The 21194-nt window shown below is 37.8% G+C and overlaps 1 protein-coding gene and 1 long non-coding RNA gene across 2 annotated transcripts; both read left to right on the forward strand.

Annotated features, from left to right (window-relative positions):
* Positions 1-2640: 2640 nt before the first annotated feature.
* Positions 2641-5303, forward strand: LOC114570574 (septin-1). The gene is made up of 5 exons (XM_028600898.1): positions 2641-2644; positions 2836-2897; positions 3046-3091; positions 3375-3432; positions 3642-5303. The coding sequence occupies exons 1-5, from the start codon at positions 2641-2643 to the stop codon at positions 4540-4542; spliced, it is 1071 nt and encodes a 356-aa protein (XP_028456699.1). The 3' UTR covers positions 4543-5303.
* A 14126-nt stretch (positions 5304-19429) lies between these two features.
* On the forward strand, positions 19430-21167 carry LOC114570811 (uncharacterized). The gene is made up of 3 exons (XR_003694587.1): positions 19430-19498; positions 20490-20788; positions 21100-21167. It is a non-coding gene; the product is annotated as an uncharacterized LOC114570811 (long non-coding RNA).
* Positions 21168-21194: the final 27 nt, after the last annotated feature.

Raw genomic sequence — 21194 nt, forward strand, 5'->3', positions numbered from 1 at the left:
GTTCACGTTGACCCAACACAGTTTCTAAAGAAGAGGCTGGAAACTCTCCTCATATCACACACACTAGATTAGTTATGGAAGGATTATATATGAACCATGTTACATATTTATTAACTCTCCACATATCACACACACTAGATTAGTTATGGAAGGATTATATATGAACCATGTTACATATTTATTAACTCTCCTCATATCACAAACACTATATTAGTTATGGAAGGATTATATATGAACCATGTTACATATTTATTAACTCTCCTCATATCACAAACACTAGATTAGTTATGGAAGGATTATATATGAACCATGTTACATATTTATTAACTCTCCACATATCACACACACTAGATTAGTTATGGAAGGATCATATATGAACCATGTTACATATTTATTAACTCTCTGGCTCTTTACTTTCTATTATCATTGCTGTGAATAATGCTCTCTGGAGACTTTATTGTAGGTTTCTTCAAGTTATAAATTGTTCCTTTTGTCTTATGTTTGGGTTGTTTACTGTATTGTCCGTACTGATCATATTTTTAAGTTTCTTCTCTTTTGAGGAGAAAACCATATGAATATAATAAAGTTTAGTTTGAGTTTGGACTTTCCTGAGACTCTAAGATAAATGCTACCTCTCCTCTCTCTGAATTAACCAGGATGTCACGGTTCAGGGCTGATAAGAGTTAATGAATATGAATTTACAGCTTCAATAATCTCCCGGAGTCCAAAGTTAAATATTAAACCGACCGTCCAACATATTGAATATCGGATCAGTATTATTGTTCATGTTGGCTGAGGTTAGTTTTACTATGCACCACTATTCAAGTAGTTAAGTTCTTTTCCATTATGACTGGATGCTAAACTAGATAGTGAAATAAAGTTCTATGGCATTCAATCTCTTTATGTAGTATTCATGTTTTACGGTTTTACCTGAGCTAGAATAATAGCAAGCATATCACATCCATAGCTACAGGGGTTAGTGTATATAAATACAGTATATATACATATAATAGTATATATTAGTAGTAAACATATAGAATCATGGCTTGGGTCGTAAGGGCATTGGAATATGAGGCCCCACCTCTTCTCTGTTCTGCGTCCTACTTTCACCTGAAAAGGGCCAAAACCGTCCACACCAGTAGAGGGTAATGGTGGTCTACAGAGATGAAGAAGGCGTGCTGAGGGCAAGTCCACCATGAATGGTGCTAAGGACTTAGCTCTAACGTCAACTCAGAGGCATGGCAGAGGATGCAACATGGGTTGCATCAGGCTGGTCCATGTGAGCAGGAATGTAGCAGTGGGGCAGGTTCATCAGTGGCAGGGGGGAGAGTTTGGTTACCCAGGCATCTCAAGCTGTCAGGATCTCCTCAGGAAGGAGCAGGTTATCCCATTCTCTCGGCTTTCCCACAGGTGTAGAAGAGTAATTTGCCTTTTGTGGTGAAGTGAAGCAGGAGACCCACAGGGTCCTAGTGACTAGCCAGCACCTGATAAACATTGCTGATGTAATGCTCCACAGTCAGTTCTACTGAGCATCTGATACTGTGGTGGAGGAGAGTGGTCACTCTCATCATGTTTGCAGGAATGTGTGCATGTACGTCCCACCAACAGAGAAGTCTGCATCACCAATCATAAACTTTATTATACTCCAATAATAGGCGGGGTGTTTCTATGCCTCCACTGGAGAAAACTCTGAGACGTGTTCATATTTTACGCAGATTTTATTCTTAGTCGGAGGATATTTGATTATATTTTTTATATATATATAAGCTTCTAAAACATGTGAATACAAACTCAACTCTTCCCCCATGATAAGGTCACCATAATGTACAGTCTTTCTGTTTTGCAGTGAAAACTTGTGTGAACGACGGAGATAATGTCTGATAAAGAGAGGCTTTTGAATACACTGAAAGATTTGTCAGATGAAGAATTCAAGGAGTTCAAGTGGTTCCTGCAGCAGCCTGAAATCCTGGTAGGATTCCCAGCCATCCCAAAGAACCAACTGGAAAAAGCAGACAGGCTGGACACAGTCGATAAGATCATACAGACCTTCAGCCGTCAGTCTGTAGAAGTGGTGAAGCTGGTTTTAAAGAAGATTAATAGGAATGATCTGGTGGAGAAATTATCAAGCATCAACACAGGAGCACAAGGTAAGATGGAGGAGGACTAACATATCAAACTGAGTGATCACACAAGTCTACTGCCTTTAAGTATGTATATATAAGGGTTAAGACGCCTCCGCCAAAGTTCATTAATACTTTAGAATCAAAATTTTTTCCAAACAATAACTCTGTTTCCCTGGCCACGCTTGAGGGTTTGACTAATACCTGGAACAATCATTTCCATCCCTTAAGATTCTTATTCAATGCAAACGTTAATCCCTGCTTCAGGAAACAGGACAGAACTTAGATACGACTTGCCACCCTTAGCAATGGGAGATATTTAGCTCGTAGAACCCTTCAGCTCAGCTACGAGCCAGAAAGCTAACCCTATGCTAGCAAGATCCAAAGTCAATAACATTGTGTACAGTTGTAATCAGTAAAAATAATTTGACAGTATGCTGAACAACAAGACAAGCTAGCTATCAGCCATGTCATTGTCCCCAAAACAATATAACGACTTTTATGAACAATTGTATCCGCGATGTGTAACGTTACTGTTGTTCATTTGGACACCCTCCAGCCAATAAGAATTGAGTATTCACCCAGACCATGGTATAATTCAGTTTATACCAAACATGTTTGTATTATTGACTGTTTAATGTAAACTTGAAATACAAACATTTCCCAGCAAAAGGAACAGCTACCTGGTTAATAGTTTCTTTGTTTTAAAAAACAGATCGGGAGAATTCTGACCAGAATAAACCCTCAGCTTTAGAGGACGATTCTCTGATCAGTGGTGTAAGCGATATTATGTAGTTACGATATTATGACAGGCGCTAAACTAGCTACTGTATATCGTCTAGTTATATGATCAAATAGACTTGACATTGGACAACAACATGGGTACATACATGGTGGGCTGGGTACTGGATTCAACGCTTTTTAGGCACTGATCAAAAAAAGAATCATTCAGGAGCCAATATTAAGTCACGGTATTGGAACCAGTACTGGTATCGAAATTTTTCAGCCCCTACCCAGCAATCATCGCTGCATATGTGTATGAGAAAATATGCCAAAGAAAATAAGACATTATTGATATATTTAATTTTTTTGATTGTTTTTTATAGTTCATGTAGAATAGGCAATCATTTTGTTATAGATTGCTAATGACAACTTTACCAAAGAAAATGAAAACCATGACAAAGATTTGCCTTTTCGAGAGCATGTAAAGTAGATGGCACTGTTTTTAAATTAACACAAGTTCTTTCAACACAGGCGAGTCTCCATCTAAACCTACCAACTTGGTTCCAAGCTCTCCGGTGGACAAAGCTCAGTAAGTAGATGGAATCAAAGTGTTATCAGTTTTCTTTGAGTGATATACAATTACAGATGCTGTGTGTTTTCAAGTCTGTATAACTGAATTATGTTTGTTTGCTTAACACAGTTGCATTAGAATAGAGCACTTTTCATGAAGTGGACTCATCCTTATTAAAAGACCTTGGTCAGTAGAGTGATGTTGTTTATGTCTTTACTTTTCTACAGGAATACCAACACCTCATCCAAATATGACAACATCACCTGCAAAGTTAAGATCCATTCAGGATCTCCTGCTGTCTACCAGCTGATACCAAAGAAAGAGAACATTGAATCTCTGACAAGAATGACTCTTGGTGAAAAAAATCCAAATAAAAAAAACAAAACCATCTTACTTGTTGGTGAAACAGGAACAGGAAAATCTACTCTGATCAACGCTCTGGTCAACTACGCCATGGGAGTGGAGTGGGAGGATGATGTCTGGTTTCAGATCGTAGAGGAGGAGAAGAGAAGTCAATCAGAAAGTCAGACATCAGATGTGATCGTGTATGAGATCTTTGGTTTTGAAGATAAAACTCTGCCCTACTCTCTGACCATCATCGATACCCCTGGATATGGAGACACCAGAGGACAGAATCACGATGACATCGTCAGTCAAAGATTATTAGACTTGTTCCAGTCAAAGGATGGAGTTCATGAGATTAATGCAGTGGGTCTGGTGCTGAAAGCCAGTGAGAATCGACTGAATGACCGACTGAGGTACATCTTTGATTCAGTGGTGTATCCATTTGGAAAAGACATGGAGAAGAACATTGTCGCCCTCATCACACACTCAAATGGAAGAACACCAAAAAATCCTCTACAAGCTGTCGAAGCTGCGATGATTAAATGTGCCAGAAATGAGAAGAATCAACCTGTTCACTTCCTGTTTAATAACCGCCAGGATGAAGGCAGGACAGAGGACATAAAAGACCTTAAACGTGCAGATGCAACAACAACAGAAGGAATGATTCAGTTCACAAAGTTCCTTGAAAAAACTGCACCTCAAAATATGGAGGAAACCATGGACGTACTAACCGAGCGCACCATACTGACAACCTGCATCCAAAACCTGCAAGAAAAAATTTAGTCTATTGAAAAGAAACAGAGAATTAAAAAGGAGAATCAGACACTCCTGAAGAAACACAAACAAGACATAAAGGATAATAAGGAGTACAAAATAAATCAAAAGAGCGTCATCAAAGTTAAAGAACCAATTGATGGTGGAGGGAGCTGGTGGGCGTTGGGGTTGTATGGAGCTCTCTGCTGTACAAAATGTAAGAAGACCTGTCACTATCCATGCAAATGTATCTTTCATGCAGTATTCTGTGAGATTATAGACTTCAATGACGCATGCAAGTCCTGTGGGTGTAATGAGTCATATCATGTGAAAGAGACCTGGAGGTATGTGGAGAAGGAAATCACAAGCAAGGTGACTGTAAAAGCTATGAAAGAGAAGTATGAAAAGGGTCGAGCAGGCTTTGATAAGGTAAAAAGCCTTTTGGAAACTCTTGAGAAGGAAATAGAAAAACTTCAGAAAGAAAAACATCAGTGGTTGGAAAAATCCTTTGAGCATGTTGTGAAACTGGAGCAGATCGCCCTGAAGGTTGATTCAGTGTCCACTCGTGAGCACTTGGACTTCCTAATTAAGAGGATGAAGGACACAGCGAAGAAGAGGACACTGGAAGAGATGAAAAGTCGAGCTGATGACAAAGAAGGAACCACAGGAGCTGGTAACGCAAAGAACTAGATGAACTAGAGTCACTGAGAGCAGACAGCTGTGTAGAAAACAAGGTCTACACTGATGATCAAATATGTTTTATTATAGTTCTATTAAAGCTACACTATGTAACTTTTAGCCCTACAGGTTGTCTCATTGGAACTACCAATCACGCTACCCAACGCAAGTTGTAGTTCCAATGAGACAACCTGTAGGGCTAAAAGTTACATAGTGTTGCTTTAAGTGTGATGTTGATAAGAAAATTAAAATGAAATCACCTTTTCATTTTTAATTGTGTAATTCCTGTAAACAGCTCTCTCTGTGATGTAATGTTCTTGTAGTTCCATGTTTAAGCACCATTCTCATATTTTATGTTTTTAATTTTTTTATTGTTTTTAACTGCTTAATGTTGAGTACAGCAGCTTCCTCCCTCTATATCACAAACTGAAGTCAGTTAGTGTTGTACACAAATACATGAATTGTTCTTTACTTTGGGTGAATTAGATATTTTAATGTTTTTCAGTTAGTAGAAAGCTGTGATTTATTTTGATGTGTATTAATGTTTGGGATGACTTTTAGGATTAAAATGTTTCAGAAGACAGGAAACATTGATTCATTCATACTGGAGTTTTTTTTCTATTTTGAGTGAATAAATATATTATGTTGTTGCTCATGAAATCATATCCTGACTGATGCAGTTCTCTGTGAATCATTAATAAAATATGTTTCTATTCTTGTAGTTTCATGCTTAATCACCAAATTCTCACTCCCAACTCGTCAACATACCGATGCTTAGTCAGACCTTTCTGGTGTCACTTTTTAAAGCTTCCTTTTTCAACATGCATGGTAAAATCACTTGGGATTAAAAGATGTGTGTTTAATACTACTCCCTACCTGTCCTTTTCAGATGTTTAGTCATGATTAGTTTGTATTTTATTTTGAGTGACTGAACATATTCTGTTGTTCCTCATGAAATCACACCCTGATGCAGTTTTCTGTCAAATATTAATACATTGTCTGCTTGATATGAGTTTGCTCAGAGTGTCTTCACAGGATCATCAGCAGCTTTTTGACTGTTGAACTTTCTGCTCAACTTTCTTCAATAAATGACAATTTGTCTTTATTATACCATTTTATTTTATAGACTTAGTCCTTGCCTCACTAGAAACACTCATATATTCTCATACATACATAAAAAAATACACTAGTATACACTTGAAATAAAAGTTCTGAATATGTTAATGTGTTGAATCATGTTGAATGCGAATCAGTCTAATAAAGTTCAGGTCAAACACAATAAAACTTGTGATGTTAAGTATTTGATATCAAACATTGTTGGATATAAAATAATTGGAGGATGTAGAGACAGAAACTCACCACCTTTTGGTAATATTTCCTTTCATGTTTTAGTTGGACCTCAAGACATGATCAGCCAATCAGAAAATACTCATATTATTATTATAAATACGGAAGATAATCAGTTTGGGAGTCTGATAACTGACGATGTGAAACAAAGATTATTATCCAATCAGAAAGAGGATTTGAACATGTTTTATTTGGTGACTCCTTTTGTCTCAGTGAGTTTCTCTGTTTCTATTTAGTATTTTATTGGTTGTTATGCTGATTATGTTTCATAGTTTTAAACTGGGTTGTTATTAAAAAGTGTCCTAAAGTCAATAAAGTTTTCATTTGAAGGGAGAAGATAAACCAGCAGTGATGTTTCCTTTTGACCAGCAGGTGGTGAAAGAAACTAACTGAAGCTGAAACACCCACTGGAGCTGGAAATTATACATCCTTTATAGTTTACATAGTTTAATAACATGGAAATATCATCACTGTCAAATATAAATCTAAGCACGCTGTCATATCATCTACCTCATAAAGAAACCTCTTACATTAATCATCCCATATTTATTCTAGCACCCTTTGCACTCGGCACTATTGTCTTACTCTTAAAGGAACACGCCGACTTATTGGGACTTTATCTTATTCACTGTAACCCCCAGAGTTAGACTAGTCCATACATACCCTTCTCATCTCTTATTGGGACTTTATCTTATTCACTGTAACCCCCAGAGTTAGACTAGTCCATACATACCCTTCTCATCTCTTATTGGGACTTTATCTTATTCACTGTAACCCCCAGAGTTAGACTAGTCCATACATACCCTTCTCATCTCCGTGCATGCTGTAAGACTGTCTGACGGCTCCAGCAGCATCAGGCCAGCACAGATCCTGCAGGTAACTGGTTCCAGTAATCCTCCTGCTCCCAATAAGTGACAAAATAACTCCAACATGTTCCTATTTACATGTTGTGATTTATAGAGTCACAGCGTGTACAAAAAACAACGTAACATGAGACACAGCCATCTTCTAACTGTAAACAAACCGGGAACTATATTCTCAGGCGGAAGAATATAGTACTTGGGCGGAATGATTCGCTTTGCAGCAAGCCTGTCTGAGAATATAGTTCCCGGTTTGTTTACTGTTAGAAGACGACTGTGTCTCATGTTCCTGTTTTTTGTACACGCCAGACTCTATAAATCACAACATGTAAATAGGAACATGTTGGTGTTATTTTGTCACTTATTGGGAGCAGGAGGATTACTGGAACCATTCACCTGCAGGATCTGTGCTGGTCTGATGCCGCTAGAGCCGTCAGACAGCGTTACTGCACACACTGAGATGAGAAGGGTATGTATGGACTAGTCTAACTCTGGGGGTTACAGTGAATAAGATAAAGTCCCAATAAGAGATGAGAAGGGTATGTATGGACTAGTCTAACTCTGGGGGTTACGGTGAATAAGATAAAGTCCCAATAAGAGATGAGAAGGGTATGTATGGACTAGTCTAACTCTGGGGGTTACGGTGAATAAGCTAAACCGCCAATAAGTCGGTGTGTTCCTTTAACAAAGTCCACTGTTGTTGTTGTAATATATATAGTTATACCATGGTCTGGGTGAATACTCGATTCTGATTGGCTGCAGGGTGTCCATAAAAAAGTCATGTAGGACACCTACTACAGGAGTTCGTGAATCTGACTGTTTACTGTTCTAAATTAATAAATAAAGCTGTGAGTAACCATAGAAACAGGCAGTCAAAGTATCCGTTTGCAATTTATTGTAACAAACTTACATCTAGTTAGCGTAACATTATACTAGTACAACAATGAGCCACTTCATTATTTCTTTTAACCTTTTTGGAGAATTTGACAACTTTGATGCACAAGGAGATAATACCGGGAGAATTGTGTGTGTGCGTTTATTTGGCGTGTTAGGGAGGGCAACTGGGACCTCTGCATGCAATATTTCGTCCTCTGGAAAGACAAGGACAGGGTTGAGTTTGTCAGCCTGGCTAACAATCCGCACACCAAAAACCACAAAGACCCGAATGATGCAGACAAGGAAAACTTCAGAGGTTTTATGTTTGCCAGGCCTGGGGATCCCCTATGTCCGGTAAAAAGTTTCAAGTCCTATGTGTCCAAATGTCCATCGCAAAGACTTTCTTCCACCATCCAAAAATATAAATGTATTATTAAGCCTATTAGGCCTACTGTTATTATAATTATTATCATCAATTTACCTTTCAGGTGGGTCTTTCGAAGGTCTACATCAGGGGTGTCAAACTCAAATTCACTAAGGGCCGCACGTGAAAATAAGAATCACATCAAGGGCCAGACATGTTTAGTTTATCCACATCATTTTCAATTAATTGAAAAAGCCAAGGATTTTTTACTGGATTATTGCATGTCTCATATAGTCTTCTCACTTACAGTTTGCCCTAAAGCACCTAAAAAGTAACTAAAGCCATCAAAGAAAAAAGCAACAAAAAAGGTCAAAAAAAGCGACAAAAACATTGGTGGAAAAAAAACGCCTGAAAGGGCCCCCAAAACGTAGGAAAAAGTGACAAAAACGTTGGGAAAAAAAGCACCAAAAGCGTCTGCAAAAGCGACAAAACATTGAAAAAGCTACAAAAACTAGACGGGCCAAAACTTATTGTGAACCTAAATTGATATGCGGGCCGGATCCAAATCTGCGAGGGGGCGGATTTGGCCCACGGGCCTTGAGTTTGACACACGTGGTCTACACTAACCACAGCCTCCGAAGCACTGCTGTAGGTCGACTCTCTGATGCCGGCCTGGAGAGCGAGAGCAGTCTGGGAGAGACGAGACTGGAGCAAACGTACTGTCTGCATCAAGTGCCCATCATGGCCAGTACCCAGCTATCGTGTCTCGCCGTCATCCATTAATACCTGAAAAAAAAAAAAACATTCCCAATCTGAGCTCTGTCACTAGCCTCGCGATAACTGCCACCTGCAGTAGCCTACTACAGGTACTGTAGTACTACAGGTACTGTAGTAGGCTACTACAGGTGCTGTAGGAGGCACTTGTCGCGAGGTTATAGTGTGTGAGGTCAGATGATGAGAGACAACCATAGACAGTATAGATGGGAAAAAAAGGTGCGCTGCCAAAACTTCTGAAGGCTTTACTATGCATTCCCCATAGCAATGCAAGTTGAGAGAGGGTGTTTAGCATGGTACGACAGATTGTTCCAGAGAATAGGATGATGTTAGACAACAGAAGTGTCTGCGCTCTACTCTCATGTAACATGAACCACTCTGGCCCACAAATACACTCCTTCCACAACAGTCTTAAAGAATGCAAAGTCTGCAACACATTTGTACAATAACTCACTAAAAGAGTAAAGAAAAGTTATGTGAAATGAAAAGAATGTGTGTAATGAAAAGAAAAATGCAAATGTAAAGACAAGCAATGTTATATGTTTTCAGCATTCTGCATCAAGTGGTGATTTTAGCTTTCTTGTAGGCCTACACCTGTCTTAAAATGTAAGGGATACTGGAGCTTGGTTGGGGTGGTGGGACTGCTCGCGGTGGGCGCCGGAAAATTTCCCTAATTTTCAAATCCAAAACTTGACAGGTATGGACTGAACCAAACCGCTTCTAGTACTAAAGCTAAGCTAGGCTAACCACATCCTGCTCTGTACCAACACACAGACACTCTTATCCATCTGAACATCTCACTCTCAGAGAGGAAGCCAAAAATGAACTACAACTTCTGCATGAGAGGCCCAAACTAAGGCTGAGTCAACATGTGTGTGTGTGTGTGTGTGTGTGTGTGTGTGTGTGTGTGTGTGTGTGTGTGTGTGTGTGTGTGTGTGTGTGTGTGTGTGTGTGTGTGTGTGTGTGTGTGTGTGTGTGTGTGAGAAGTAAATCTAATGGTCTCTCTAATCACCTTTCATACACAGCACAACACCCTAAAACTGACATTTCTATCTGCAGCTTTAAGTTTAAGAAATAATAGCATTAACTGTCAGTATTTAATGCTATTATTTCTACAACACTTATAATTATTAATTATTTTACTTTTATTTGCAGCAACAGCTGAAATTCGTCTCAGGTGATCAATAAAAGTCTTCTAAAGAGAACTCCTCCATCATTGCCCCTCTGGTTTTACTGAGGATTTGAAGTCAAACTGTTTTTGTGAAATCGCGTGACATGAAAATCTTCAAAATAAGATGTCTATAAAGGTACTCCGTCTCTGAGACAGTTTCTGTGAAATCGTGACCACAGAGTGTCCTCTGTCTCTTCCTGTTTACGGAAGATTTGAACTCAAACTGTTTCTGTGAAAATTCTGTGAATAATCTTACTTTACCTGTCTTACCTTTTTCTTCTTGCCCTGTAGCTATGTTACTTTATGTTACTTTATGTTACTTTATGTTACTTTATCCACATATTGACTCTTTTCTTACTCTTATGTTACCTTGAATCTGACTGTGAGCAACTGAACAATTTCCCAGAGAGGATTAATAAAGTATTCTGACTCATTTTAAGTATATGACTTTAATAAACTCAAAAGACAGTACATGCTACTGGCACTCAACACATTTATTAAATAAGTAGAATTTCTAAACAAATTGAAGGTGTCAGTATTATTCCAATTAGTTAATTTGAGCATTGGGGTTTACAGTGAATAACTAAATGGAGATTCTTTCATCCCTTATGGTTTAATAAGGTAATAATAATAAGGATAATAATAATTGTTTTATTCAATTACATTTTCACTCCGAATCCAATAATTCTGAAACATGAGAGAAACTGAATTTCTTTTTCAGATTTTTCATTTTTTTGTAATTCAAAAAAGCATATTTACTATAAATCCATTTGAAAAAAAATCATCTTTTTAATTTTTAGATATGTGTTTTTTATCACAGACAGATAATATTTCATCAGTTACTGCAGCAGATCCTGTAAATAATTTTAAATCTAAAACATTTTCTTGACATCTCCATTTGTAAAAGGTGAAGTTGTTTTTTAATAAAAACTCAGATCGTTCATGTTATGTTTTTAGTTAGCAGGTATAAAGTCACGCTATGAAACTCACTGGGGTTGATTTTAAATGACGAGCTGGAGGGCCGTGTTCAGGACAGGAAGTCTGCTTTTTGGCTGCAGCTGGATATTAAAATCTGTCAGAAAAAATGTGCGTTGAACTTCTTAACAATACTCTTTTAAGTGCTGTTGAGTTATTAAGGAAATTAGACATAATTAAAGCTGCGAGCAGCGTTGGACAGACCCTCGGACCTTTATGAGCATCAGGGTTACTGAGACCTTCAGACACCACGTGTACGGCTTTTTAAGTCTGCTGAACCTGCATGACAGACATGCATGCAAACATTCTCCGTTGTGGTTACAAAATATCATCCGTTGTCTGGCACTCACTGCAAGCCACGGAGACACCCAGATCAACTTGTGACATTTACATTAGTAAACACTTCACCGTTAAAACAACACTGTATCTACATGTAATGTCTTGCAAAATGTGTGGGATTTTGTAATCTATATCTTTGAAGGCCGTTGTCTCGAAATGGGTTTTTCTCTGAGTCAGAAAACTCAACTTAACTACTTCTGAAGGCATGTACAGAGGGCTTTGTTCATATCATTCATAGCCTAATTTAACTAACATGTAATACCTAAAAATGGTATTATGATAGAGATGATGTCTTATCTGGATGAATGCATAATGAATATTAAATAATGTGGTTGTGGTGAGCGGTAGCTTTTAACATAACACATCTATGTAGTCTACAGAAATATAATTACATTTCTATTTTAAAGTTAATCTGAGTGGATCACATTTTGCCACAGCTGACAGCTGTCTCCACGCCATGCTCAGCTGGGTGTAAAAACCTCAAATGTAGCTTCTGTTTTACTTACAGGCTGTATTGAAATATTAACAGATATCAATACACTTAATACATGTTGTACTGTTACTGAATTAACTTGTGATGCTGTTGCAAGAACGAAGCACAATAAGTCCTATGGACAAAATTATAGTGGATCTGCTGGTGGTCGGGATTTCTAGAAGCCAATTTGACATTATTCCATACACTGGTCCAGTCGAAATCCAGTTTAGCCCTGGGAATCCCCCTCCTCCATACTCTGTCTAGTGGAAGTGTCTGGTGTGAGGCTTCCCTTATATCCTGATATAGAGTGGATACCATGCCCCGTGAATCACTTTCAGCAATGAACAGCTCGTGAAGCGGATGTACAGCCAAGGGATGCTGCCACGGTACGCCATGTGCCTTAAGAGCTGCTCTAAGCTGGAGGTAAAAACAGAAGGATGGGCCTGGTGGGTTAAAATCTTTCTTAAGGTCTAGAAAGGAGCACAGTCCGTTTAGATCAAAAACGTTTAATTGTTTTTAAAAATGGAAGAATAAAGATGCCATCTGCAGGAAGAGTTACAGACCATGTGTCCTGCAGTCTGAATTTAAGATTTCTTCTGGCTACTATAGCTACACCCATGGTCTTTGTAGATAGAATCAGTAAAATATAACTAAATAAATAAATAATATCCCATTACTCATAACAATAACAACATGGACTGTAGGCTATATCAAACTAGTAAAGGCTGCAATGAGCCACATTCAGGATAACATTAAAAAAATCAAAACTATTTAGTGGTAGCGTTGTACAAGTCAGCTGAGAAATGATAATGTTAAGTATGATGACTTAGAATTTAGGCTATCACAAGTGCCAGACTAAAAGCCTTTATCTTAATACCTCCATGGCAAAAGCCCAACATACAGCGCATTTAAGGGCGCATTATAAAGAAGTAAAAATAAACTAATAATTCTAGTGCAGTAAAGTCTAGCTGTTGTAGCTAGGTGAAGCAGCAGTAAACAGGGAATGTGCTTTCATTCTTTGTATGAGGTAAAACCATTAATTAAAAGAAAACTGACCAAGTTAGCTACATCATACAAATTAAAGACTGAACATATGAGCAAATAAGGCAGATTAACCCAAATAAAATGAATGAAAGTCTTGCATGTTACCTTGTACCAGAGAACATCACCATCAGGAAAATATAAATAATAAAAAGTCAGGTAGAAGAGGAAGAAATCGTCCAGCATGACCAGCCGTGAAAAAGAACTGAGTCCGCGGGGACTGTGGCCAAAATCAAAAGGCGAAGACAGGCACATTATCCTGGGTAAAGCTGAGATAGCCTTAAAAAAAATAAAATCCAAAATCTGCTATATTAGCCCGATAACGGACCGCTCGTAGAGTGCAAAAAACCTTTAAGTCTAGCTAGACAAGTCGTGGACAGAGCTCCACATTAAACCAGCAATTGGTGGAGGTCAACCCTCCACTTCCGAGGAGCTGTGCCTGTCTCTGGAGTCCACCGGTTGCTCTCCCACGTCGACATGGGCGGGAGTTAAGGGAAGTCCTCAGCTTCACAGGGGGATGGTTAAACACACGGTAGTCCATCCGTGTTTAATCTTCAGGCTCGCCGGTACAGTAGAAAAAAATCCCATGCCTCTCTTCCGTGCTGTGTCCATCGCTGGGCCAAAAGCTTGTGGTGTTTGATTGTATGGTTACTGTAGTCTGCAACCACTCAGGCAGAGATCATGTCAGAAACTGAACAGCGTTCGAGCCCTCGGTCCCCTCTTTCAAACCAATAATGTGTAAGTTGCAACGACGGCTCCTGCCTTCCATGTCCGCCATTTTAAGTTCAAGGCTGCGGCGTGGTCCACTACGGCCTTTGGGTTGAGCCAATACTCCCGGAGAGCGCTGCCAATTCAGTTCGGATGACATCCAGCTTACTGTCTGTGCCCTTGGCCAACTCATTCAGCTGCGTGAAGCAAGATTCAAAAAATTCCATCTGTTTCTCCATCAGTGCGTCTGTAATGGCGCCGAGCTCGCCACCATGTTGCTCCTTATTTGTCTTCGCAGAGGCTCCACTTGCATCTTTTCTCCTCACAGAGTCGGCCATTCTCACTCCTAAAAGCTGAACACTGTTGAGGCGTCTGGGGAAGTCAAACTTAATGGAATAAATTAGTCAAGAAGGGAGAGTCGGGCAGGAGCCAATATCCTATGCTGCCAATTGTGTTTTATATTGAATTCTACAGATGTGCATCATTCTCATCACTATGGTAGTCTACACTACACATTACTACTCATTCATCACTTTTGGACAGGACTGTCAAACTCCCATTTACTAGCGATTTGGAGATTAGCTAGGCGCAGGTGTGGAAAGGTGAAATATTAAGGTTGTGCTGGTGTCTTTGTTGTTAGCTTGTTTGCTATGTATAATAGGCCTACCTATGGGTTGGACACAGTTTTATAACTAACTAAAGCGTGAATGTCACTAGATAATCTAATAAAAATCGGTGTGTCTGTAGTTTACAGTCAGAGACCGTGGTAGAGACACACGGCGTTACACTCGCCAGACAACAAGTGATATTTACAATTTAAAATGTGTGCACTCCATATAAACAGTGTAAGGCTCAAAGTAAATACATATGTAGATTATAAATCAAATGACCAGTGTTTAGACTACTTTAGTGATCATGAATAGTTTGGGGTGTGGCTGACTGTAAAGTTAACCTGTGTACTAAACACAATAGGGGGACATTGTGTCCAATATTACCATTGCTGGCTGTTGTTACCATGTGGAGCTTTTGGCCATCACACTGTAAAAAGTAGTTAAATGTTGGTCTGTCTTTGTTCATCTTAGCTGTGGGTCTGGTTCTGGATGGAGGTTACATTGACAGAAACCAAAAACCAGAGTCACATTTCTTGGATTTGTTCACATACTATAAACATATTCAGAATTGATATGATCGTTGAATTATCTGGAAAAGTTTAATGTTTACATATTTGAACAACATTGAGAATGTCAGTAAGAAAAGCTTTTGAAATGTAAATGTAAATTTGGGGAAATGTTTGGTTCAGTCTCATTCAGGGCATGGTAGACAGTCCTGAATGTTGACACAGAAAAGCTCTTTATTGGAGGTGAGGAAGATACCAGACCTTCATTTAACTAAACTACCATCATAGTCTTCATCACTGAAATCTTTTCTCTTAGAAAACTGGAAGAAACTGATAAAACATAAAGTTGGCATTAAAAGTTGCTGTTTTCTGCCTTCTGATTTTAAACATAATTCTAACTATAACTGTCAGGAAAACTACAAGAAATTAACATAATTTCTTCTTTGCATATGAGTGCAGAAAAGATGCGTTCCTCATCACTTTAGGCCTTCTTCATCAGCTGAGGTAGGAATACACACACACACACACACACACACACACACACACATACACACACACACACACACACACGCACACATACACACGCACACAGACACACACACAGAGACACACACACAGAGACACACACAGAGACACGCACACAGACACACACACACACACACACACACACACAGTGAGACTGAACCAAACCGCTTCTAGTACTAAAGCTAAGCTAGGCTAACCACATCCTGCTCTGTACCAACACACAGACACTCTTATCCATCTGAACATCTCACTCTCAGAGTATACAGCTACTGTAAGAAATCAATAAAAACCTTAAGTAAAAGTACGATTAGGTTAAAAAGTTCTAATGGATGAAATTCTATTGTAGTACAGTGTCAACATAAATACAGTACAAACAAGTACAGTGTGAATATAAGTAGCGTGTAGAAAATGTTATTTATTTACTGCTTTATTTATGCTCATACTGCACTACAATATCATTTGTACAATCCATTATTTTAGAAACAATCTTTTTTAATCTAATCTTACTTTTAAACATAATCTTACTTACTTTTTTTCTTGCCCTGTAGCTATGTTACTTTATGTTACTTTATGTTACTTTATGTTACTTTATCCACATTTACCTTGAATCTGACTGTGAGCAACTGAACAATTTCCCTGAGAGGATTAATAAAGTATTCTGACTCATTTTAAGTAGTGCAAAGGAGTTTATATTAATACAAAAATATGACTTTAATAAACTCAAAAGACAGTAAATGCTACTGGCACCCAACACTTTTATTAAATAAGTAGAATTTCTTAACAAATTGAATGTGTCAATATTATTCCAATTAGTTCATTTGAGCATTGGGGTTTACAGTAAACGGAGATTCTTTCATGCCTTATAGTTTAATAATAATAAGGATAATAATAATTGTTTTGTTCAGTTACATTTTCACTCAGAATCTAATAATTCTAAAACATGAGAGAAACTGAACATTTTCTCAGATTTTTCATTTTTCATTTTTTTTTGTAATTTAAAAAGCACATTGACTATAGAGTCTTACCAGAAGTTTTTTTTTTGTGATTGTTGCGGGCAAAAATCCTTGATTATCTGGCACGTTTTCTTAAAAATGTGATGGAATATGCAGGATATTTATGCAATTTTATGCATATGATGACTTTTTTGCAACGAAAAATGCGGGATTATGAAATCACACGAGCCCCGCATATTTTTGCGCGGAAATCAGCAATTTATGTATGAAGGGCGATTTGAAAATGGGTGGGGCCCCATGACAGCGGACTTTGGTGTATTATGCATCTAATTATGCGATTGCATAATCTTGTTTTTCTGGAGGGACTGACTATAAATCCATTTGAAAAAAAGAATCATCTTTTTAATTTTTAGATATGTGTTTTTTATCACAGACAGATAATATTTCATCAGTTACTGCAGCAGATCCTGTAAATAATTTTAAATCTAAAACATTTTGTTGACGTCTCCATTTGTAAAAGGTGAAGTTGTTTTTTAATAAAAACTCAGATCTTCCATGTTATGTTTTTAGTTAGCAGGTATAAAGTCACGCTATGAAACTCACTGGGGTTGATTTAAATGACGAGCTGGAGGGCCGTGTTCAGGACAGGAAGTCTGCTTTTTGGCTGCAGCTGGATATTAAAATCTGTCAGAAAAAAGCGCCAAAATGTGTGTTGAACTTCTCAAGAATACTCATTTAAGTGCTGTTGAGTTATTAAGGAAATTAGACATAATTAAAGCTGTGAGCAGCGTTGGACAGACCCTCGGACCTTTATGAGCATCAGGGTTACTGAGACCTTCAGACACCGCGTAACGGCTTGTTGAGTCTGCTGAACTTTCTTCATAAACATCTTTGTCTTTGTAATGTGAATTATACCTTTTTATTTTACAGACTTAGACTTTACTTCACTAGAAACACACAGTATATACTCACATACATAAAAATATAGAGTTTACACTTGAAATAGAATTAAAGTTCTGAATATGTTGATGGATGAAAGATGTTAAATCTTCAAATGCGCCCTTTCTCTTTATACTGGTTATAAAACCATACGCTTGTTTTGTGGTTTGTTTCCTATAAGACAAAGATCTTCAGTTTCCTGTCCCAGAGGAGAGAAGAAACTAGAAAATATTCATATTTAACAAGCTGACATCACACAAGTTTCACCGTTTTATCTTAACAAATGACTCAAACTGATTCATTGATTATTAAATAGTTGGAAATGAATTACTTGACAACTAATCCATTAATCAATTCATCTTTGCAGCTCTGCTGTAGATCTACAGATGCCGTAATAATAAGAACCAGATACTTTATATTAGTACTAGAACATATTGGTGTCCTTTGACGACGGGCGTGGGGATTTTTTTTGTGATTACTTTTGAGGTTTGGTTTGGGGAGAGTATGTTTGAGATTCTCCATATTTGAGTAATATGTTGATTATTAGTCTGATAATTTGTTCTTGTGAAGGTTTCCCTTGTTGGACATATTAACTATCTTTAAGTAATAGAAGACACACTGACTGGCTCCAACTTATATTTAAATTTATTTTATTTCAATTATCCTCCTTATTTAAAACAGTATCTTTCACCTTAAACGCCAAACTATGAAGTTCGGCACTTACTCAACTCTACTCTCTGTCCCGAAGTTAAAAAAAGAATTGGCAAAAGAGCTTTTTAAGTTAAAGGCTCCAGTAGATTGGAACAATCTATCTGTGGAAATAAGATCAATTTCTTTACTTGGTTTGTTTAAATATGCCCTGTCTGCTCACTTTAAGATAAACTGCCTCTGTTATTAAAGATGCATGTTATTTTTATATCTACTGTTTATACCTAATGTTTATATTTGACTGTTTGATATTTACTCCTACTCTACTGTTTACTTATTTACTTACTATCATGTATATTTTGGTGGTTGTAATGGATTGATGAATATATGCAGGTGTTGGTGATGTTTTTTTTGTTTTGTTTGTTTTTTGTTTTGGTTAAATTTTTCACTTCTCTGTTGTTATGTAATTATTATGTTACATGTTGGGAGCCCTCGAAAAATGAGATGATACATCTCAAGGGGTTTATCCTAATAAACAAATTTCAACAACTAAACTAGTTGACTTTAAATCCACACTAACTAGAAACCTAACAGGCTCTCTAATCACCTGGGACTACTTTTGTTTATAATCATAAATAATAATTATTTTTACTTTTATTTGCTGCAACATCTGAACTTTGTCTCAGGTGATCAATAAAAGTCTTCTAAAGAGACCCCTCCTCACTTCCATTTAAACTTTAAAATGATGCGCTTGAAGTCAAAACCGTTAGTTTGAAATCTTGTGACATTAAAATCTTCAAAAAATAACAAGTCTATGAAGGTACTTGTCTCTGAGACAGTTTCGTGAAATCGTGACCACAGAGTGTCTCTGTCCCCTTCCTGTTTACTGGTGATTTGAAGTCAAACTGTTTTTGTGTGAAATCGTGACCACAGAGCCTCCTCCCTCTACTGATATATAAACTGTTCTCTTCTCTCTCTGCCTCCTCAGCATCACAGACCAACAAACACAGGTAAGAACACTTTAGAACTGGAAATATTTTAAATGATACTATCAGGAGGTAATACAATTTAATAAACATTTAAATGCATGAGGAAAATGTATTTGCCATAACTAATAACCCAACATACTGCCTTAGGTTCATATGATTTATTTTCTTTCTTCCAGACAGTGTCCATAGTCACCACGTCACCAACAGGTATGTATCACAGGTTGGATGGTTTTCTGTCTTCCTGTTTGTTACATCAGCTACTGCTCTGCTCCTGAGACCAACAGGCCTTTCAAAGGTGTCCCTAAAAAACTAAAGAAGAAGTAGTAAAGTGTTTAGTCTTTTGATAGATAGCCATTTAAAAGGACTTACCTTTCTAAAGATGGAGTCTAGGGAGATGTTTCCACATACAGACACCTCTGATTTGATAATGTGTATGTTTTTACATAACTGTACTGTATTGGTTCTGCCTATTCTGTGTAGCAACATATATGGATTCAATAATTCTAATATCTTATTTACATGAGCTGTAGGTGACAGGTAGATTGACAGTACAAACTTTGAATTTAAAGTTTGAAGTTTCTTCACAATGTCTGAGTTGAAAACCATCTTGTTGTCACTTAAGGGCCCTGTTCATATTGCACAGAAATTATAATTGCATTTTGTGTCTGTTAAGAAACACAAAGGCACTTTTTAGAACATGCCCCCCAATAACTGGCATTTTAGCTAACTGGGAGTTTGGCCATTAGCTGCAGCAGCTCCAGTTTGCTAGCACCGATTCAGTCGTTTTACCCCATCGACAGTACTCAAAGATATCTAGTGATCAAGATTCAGGGTCCTAGTGACTAGACAGTCAGTTCTACTGAGCATCTGATACTGTGGTGGAGGAGAGTGCTCACTCCCCATCATGTTTGCAGGAATGTGTGCATGTCGCCCCACCAACAGAGGAGTCTGCATCACCAATCATAAACTTTTTTAAAAATTACGCCCAATAATAGGCGGAGCATTTCTATGCCTCCACTGAAGAAAACTTTGAGACCGGCTCATATTATAGATTGATTTAATTCTTTGTTGGAGGATATTTGATCATATTTTTATTTTATTTAAGAAGCTTCTAAAACATGTTAATTATCTGTGAATACAAACTCAACTCTTCCCCCATGATAAGGTCAAGATAATGTACAGTCTTTCTGTTTTGCAGTGAAAACTTGTCAAAAATGGAGAGAATGTCTGATAAAGAGGGGCTTTTGAAGATACTGGAAGAATTGTCAGATAAGGAATTCAAGATGTTCCAGTGGTTCCTGCAGGATTCTGACCTCCTGGTAGGATTCCAGGCCATCCCAAAGAACCAACTGGAAAACACAGACAGGATTGACACAGTCGATAAGATCCTACATCACTTCAGCCATCAGTCTGTAGAAGTGGTGAAGAAGGTTTTAAAGCATGTCGATAGGAATGATCTGGTGGAGAAATTTTAAAGCACCAGCCCAGGAGCACAAGGTAAGATGGAGGAGGACTAACATATCAACCTGAGTGATCACACAAGTATATAAGTTTATACCAAACATGTTTGTAATGTTGAGTGGTTAATGTAGACTTGAAATACAAACATTTCCGAGCAAAAGGAACAGCTACCTGGTAAAGAATTTCTTTGTTTTAAAAGAATATGTAGAATATGCAATATTTTGATATAGATTGCTAATGACTACTTTACCAAAAAAAATGAAAACCATGACAAAGATTTGCCTTTTCGAGAGCATGTAAAAGTAGATGGCACTGTTTTTAAATTAACACAAGTTCTTTCAACACAGGCATGTTTCCATGGAGACAATCTGAGGCTTGTTCTTCGCCCAACACACTGTTGGAGGCCCAGCTCTCTATAGACCCCTACCCCACCCCAGACCAC

This window comes from Perca flavescens, chromosome 16 (assembly GCF_004354835.1).
Source record: "Perca flavescens isolate YP-PL-M2 chromosome 16, PFLA_1.0, whole genome shotgun sequence".
Classification (NCBI taxonomy): Eukaryota; Metazoa; Chordata; class Actinopteri; order Perciformes; family Percidae; genus Perca; species Perca flavescens.